General features: G+C 35.0%; 1 protein-coding gene across 2 annotated transcripts in view; it reads right to left on the bottom strand.

The window, feature by feature from the left end:
- Positions 1-2,445: 2,445 nt before the first annotated feature.
- ZNF485 (zinc finger protein 485) overlaps positions 2,446-6,000 on the bottom strand; it is a 36,861-nt gene continuing 33,306 nt past the window's right edge. For both annotated transcript variants that reach the window (XM_057505795.1, XM_036919388.2), the window contains one exon: positions 2,446-5,557. In XM_057505795.1, coding sequence (XP_057361778.1) covers positions 4,504-5,557 — 1,054 coding nt within the window. In that variant the 3' untranslated portion in view covers positions 2,446-4,503. The remainder of the gene's footprint in view (positions 5,558-6,000) is intronic.

The following is a 6,000-nucleotide window of genomic DNA, read 5'->3' as shown; positions in this document are numbered from 1 at the left end:
TATTCACCTTTTCTTTATAGCAGTTTGGCTCATATGTTTAGATTGGCTTTTCTATATATTTATTCCATGTGGAATTTTTTTTGTACAGTTCTCTACTTCTGGGACTCCAATTCCACCTTTTGTTAGATCTTTTGATGTGGTCCCGACAGGTCTTATATATATATTTTTTACAGTATTTGTTCCTATTATCCCTTCTTTAAATACCATATTTTCATTTATTTTTCTTCAAATTCATGGAAACTTTCCTTTGCCATTTCTTTTCTGCTGTTAAGTCCATCCAGTGAAATTTTAATTTCAAGTTTTGTATTTTTCTGTTCAAAATTTCCAATTGGAACTTTAAATAATTTCTACTTATTGCTAGGTTTCCTATTTTTTCACTCATTATGAGTGTTTGTTTTTTAATTTCATTGAATGTGGTGTAATGGACACTTTAAAGTTATTCTCGACAATTCCAACACTGAGTGATCTTGGTGTTGGCTTTTGTTGGTCATCTTTTCCCTTGAGTATGAATTACATTTTCTTGGTTCATATGCTGAGTAGTTCTACATTGTATTCTACACATTTAAATGTTACTTTGTGGTTACTCTTGATTCTATTATTCCTCTGGATGATTTTATGTTACTAGGAAATCAATCACTTGGGTAGACTCAAACTGAAAAACTATCTCACTTGCAGCAGGTAGTAGCTCAAATAAATGTTCAGACTGTCATCTATTCTGTACATGTGTAGATCAGAGACCAGAGTCTTGGGAAGAGTTAATACACAGAATTTGGTGTTCGTTTTCTCTGGTTTTCCCTTTTTTAGGATTCCTCTCTCACTCTCCAGTAGTCTGTCCTTGTTGCTCTGGGCTCCATCACCAGGTTCATTCAGCCAGAAAGATGGTATACTTTCTATCAGAATTTTACTGCTCTTGTGAATATAGCTGCCTTGTGGACCAAGCCACAAAAATGGGAAACACCCATGCTAGTTTTTTGGGGTATTGAGGGGTGTTTCATTATTTCTTTCCCTGAGTTAATCTGTGGGACTGTTAAGCTTAGTCCTCCTAAAAAGAAGCAGACTTCCTTTCATTGATCTTTAGACCAATAGCTAAGTTTAGTTCTCAGCATAGCCTAAAGTGGGAAAATACAATCTCTTGTAAAGTTAACTTACTCACCAGAAGAGCTTTTTGACATCGCTAGTAAGTGCTGATCACCAGAGAAATCAGACTAGTAGGGGATCATGAGGATATTGGATAAGAGTATAAGATAAAATGCTGGATATGAGGGAGCATATTTATATGGGTATATTCTCCTTTAACTTAGAATTTAATTTTTTTTCACTTGGACATCTGAAACAAGTCATTATATATACTACTGGGTTGGCTTCTTAAAATTTGAACTTAATAATAGCCTAGGTTGAGATAGAAGTTGTGGAGCTGCCTTAGATGAAACAAGCCATGAGGCTCAGAAATTTGGCATGGTGGAATAGATTTATTATGAAAGACTGGAGAGCCAAGTCTTTGACCATGTTACATACCTTCTCTGTGTCACAGTACAATCTTTTGGGACCTTCATCCTCTTTACATCCTCTAGAACAGCAAGTTAATCTGTCATCTTTATGTCATCATGCTAATTAGAGCTGGTGAGCAGGAAGTAGGAAATGCTTTGGACACCTTATTTAGACACATGCATGTAAGAGGATGAAAGATAAACCTTATAAAATTTTAGAGCTCTGCCACATTGTTTAATTGTTTTTAGAAGTCTGGGATAACACCTATTAGTCGGTTCTGAAATTCTTTGAATTTGGCAAACTTTTTATATACAAGGCTGGAATAGAATATAAATGCATTATAAGTAGTTAGGGTCTTCTTTCTAGAAAAATTTTAGGATATATACTTGTTCAATTGTATATGTATATACTAAATGCTTTTTCTTCTGTCTTTAGTGTTTTTGCCCAGGATATGGATTTTTTAAAATTTGATAGAGCTTATCCCCTTATACCCTTTAAGTTTTTTCTCAAGTTTAAGGTCAATGAGGGCTTCCTCGACGAAACACTGTAGGAATGCCTCCCAATCCCATCAATTCTGTAGCTTTCTTTCTTAGGATTTTTTTTCCTAAAACTTATTACAATCAATCATAACAGGTCTCTTACTTTTTACCCCCACCCTATCTAATTAGAATAAATCATCCATGAGGGCATGGAGTTTTCTTTTGTTCACTGAAATAAACCTATGCCAAGAATAGCACATGGTACATAGTATGGGTTAAAAAATTGTTGAGTGTACAACATTTGTGTTATTGGATCATGGTAGTTCTACATGACATAAAGATGATGTTTTATTATGGGATAGTGAGAAAATTATAAAATGATACAGGAGAAACTCACCATTGACTTGGAAGAAAATAAAGGAATACTGTGGGTAGGGATTAGTTAACAACTTAGGCATTTATTTCACACATTTACTGCTACATTCCATCAGAAAATTTATTTTGAGTTTATGACAATTCATAACTAAAACACACTTAAGAGGAAAATACTAATGCTTAGGTTTTTAACATAAATGCACAAAATAAGTATAAGCACAAAAACCTCCCACCTTAAATTTCTGTATACATCATTTCTGACACATAACATACATAAAAGTACACCTCTACATTATGTTTTCAGCTGTAACAGAAAAGCCTAACTTTGTAAAATGCCAGATAGTAACTATCTTAGGCTTTGTGGGCTCTATGGTCTCTGTCAAAACTATTCAACTCTGCTCTTGTAGTGTGAAGGCCAGCCACAGGCAAAACAGAATTGATTGTATTAGTGTTATAATAAGCCTCTATTTATGGACAGTGAAATATCAGTTTAATATTCACATGTCACAAAATATTTCATCCAACCATTTAGAAATGTAAAACCAGTCTTTGCTTTGCAGGCTACTAAACTGGGCAGTGGGCAAGATCTGAATGCCTGAGGGAAAATATATAGCCAAACTGAACAAGGCGCTACAGCATAATGTGGGGATGGATGTTGGTGGCCAAACATTTTTTTTAAAGCATGGTTCAAGAAATACTAGTTATAATGATGATATCTAACACACATCTTTTTCTTGTATCACAGATACTATTCTAAGTGCTTAAAAATATTAACTCATTTATACCTCACAGCAACCCTAACACACTATTAATTCTCTTTTATAGAGAAGGAAACTGAGGCACAGAGAGGTTAAGTGGTATGTACCAAGCTGGAATCTGAGCCTAGGCAGTAGGTTTCTACACTCCTGACCACTGTACAAGTAGTGAAGAACATTTAGGACTCATACGAAACACAGAAGCAGATGGCTCTGCATCCTGTGAAAACATTCAGAGTAGGGTGAATAGTATTTCTTCATTGTAGTATCTGTTTTTGTTGTGTAGTGTTTTTAAAAATAAACTCAGGCATTTCCTATAAATGTAATGTAAATCTCCCTAATGTAAAATTTGGCTGACCATGACATGGTTGAAAATTTTACAAAACCATCTTTAGTTCTTTCTGAAGGATTAATTCAGTAACAATGTTTATATCTATTTTTAAATGCCAGGAAATAGAAAAAGATGCACTATAATTTTAAAAGAATATTACACTAAAATAAACATTATATTAACAGGAGTCAGTGCTGAGACTTAATGTGAAAATGTTCACATACATGAAAGGTATTGAACTAAAGTTACATATTTTCCTATGTACAATTATGTATGGTTTCCACATGCACATAAACATCATAGTCTGTGTTTTATAGCACACTAACACACACAAGTCCTGCACACTAACAGATTCTTCACGTGTTTAATGATGTCACCTGGTTATTCACTTGTGCTTCATATATGTAGACATTTGCTTTCTTTAAAAAATAACTTGCAATCAGATCTCTGTAACATGACTTCTAGTATAACTTTCCCTCAGTACAGGTTCTTTTTGAAATTTTGTTAAGAAAACTTTCATATATCTAATATATCTATAAAGGTTCTCTCCCAGTTTTAATGATCTGACATTCACTGAAACATACTTCTTGAAAAAGCCTCTGTATCTGTCACAATCTTTGCAGTCATCCTCTGTGAGTACTCTCAGTTGTGTCCAGCTGATGTAAAAACATTTCTGGATGCCCAAAATACTGATAGAGTTTCTCCTTCATGTGAACTTTTGGATAGCTAGTGATAGCTGCTCCTGACAGAAATTTCCTAACATTCATTTTATCTGTAGGATTTCTTTCCTGGGTGATTGCAACATTGTACAATATAGTATGACTTCTGAAAGGTTTCCTTCATGTTTTACAATTTCTTGGGGTTCTGCCATCTATGGTGTCTGATATGCAGTAGTCTGACATATGGTAAAAAATTTTTTCCCTAATACATTTACATAATTTCTGTGTATATCCTATGTGTGAAGGAAGATTGTGGCTCAAATTTTCCCATATCAACAATATTCATAAGGTCTTCTGTGAATTATCTGAATATTCTGAAGGGTGAATCAGACAAGAATTTCCCAATTCATAACTATTTATAAACTTTTTCCCTCTGTGTGTGTCTTCTGATGTGCAGTGAGTTTTGATTTCTGGATAAAAGTTTTCCTACACTCCTGACATTCATAGGGTTTCTCCCCTGTGTGTTTTCTCTGATGTATGATAAAATGTGACTTCTGGGAGAAGGATTTCCCACATTCCTTACATTCATAGGGTTTCTCTCCTGTGTGAGTCCTTTGATGTAATCTGAGGACTGAATTAACAGAGAAAGATTTACCGCATTCATGACATTCATAGGGCTTCTCCCCTGTATGCTTTCTCTGATGTTTAGTGAGGTCTGATTTATAGTAAAAGTTTTTTCCACATTTATTACATTCAAAGGGTTTTTCCCCTGTGTGAGTTCGCTGATGTACTGTGAGGGCTGACTTCTGGTAGAAACATTTCCCACATTCCTTACATTCATAGGGTTTCTCTCCTGTGTGTGTTCTCTGATGAGTTTTGAGGTGTGAATTTCTAGAGAATAATTTCCCACATTCCTTACATTTATAGGGTTTCTCTCCAGTATGTGTTCTCTGATGTACTGTGAGGTGTGATTTCTGGGAAAAGGATTTGCCACATTCCTTACATTCATATGGTTTCTCTCCTGTGTGTGTTTTCTGATGTACCATGAGGTAGGCCTTAACATAGAAGAACTTCCCACACTCAGTACATTCATAGGGTTTCTCTCCTGTGTGTGTTTTCTGATGTTCTACAAGATGTGGCTTCTGGTAAAAGGATTTCTCACACTGATTACATTCATATGGTTTCTCCCCTGCATGAGTTCTTAAATGTCTACTGAGAGATGACAGGTGGTAGAAAGTTTTCTTACATTCTTTACATTCATAGGATTTCTCTCTGGCTTGAGGCTTCGGTTGTATTGTGAGGTCTCCATTCCTAGAAACAGATTTCCCACATTCACTGTGTTTGTCCTTTAAATGAGTATGCTGATGTACTGTGAAGGCAGACTTCTGGCAGAAGGACTTTTTACATTCTTTACATTTATAAGTTTTCTCTGTGGAATGAGTTTTCTGACGTTTTGTGGGTTCTTCATTCCTAAAGGGAAAATTTCAAACTCATTAATGTATAAAGGCACTTTTTTTGTCTGCTGTATTTTCCAAATAGCTGAGAAACAATTTGTGGAGATTTTCCAATATTCATTCAATTCATAAGGTTGTTCAGTGCAAATATTCTCTGACATACATTGAGGTAGAAGGAACCTTCACTTGCATTATATTTACCAGGTCTCTCAGCTGCCTAAACTCTATTTTGTATAATATGGGCTCCCCTATTGTGCAATTCAGAAGAATCAAAGGACTGCTTCCAAGTTTGAATCTCCTGATCCTGAATAAGGTCTATTATGAAAAGGGCCTTTCTGTTCTGATTCTATTCCTTGGGATTTGTTTTAGTGTTAGTTTGCTCACATTTAGTATTAATTGGTGGTCTCCCACTTCCAGTATTCCTATCAAGATTGTCTTACTATGCTTTCTAATCTTACA

This window comes from Manis pentadactyla, chromosome 8, assembly GCF_030020395.1.
Source record: "Manis pentadactyla isolate mManPen7 chromosome 8, mManPen7.hap1, whole genome shotgun sequence".
Lineage (NCBI taxonomy): Eukaryota > Metazoa > Chordata > Mammalia > Pholidota > Manidae > Manis > Manis pentadactyla.
This window is presented reverse-complemented; position numbering and strand designations above follow the sequence as displayed.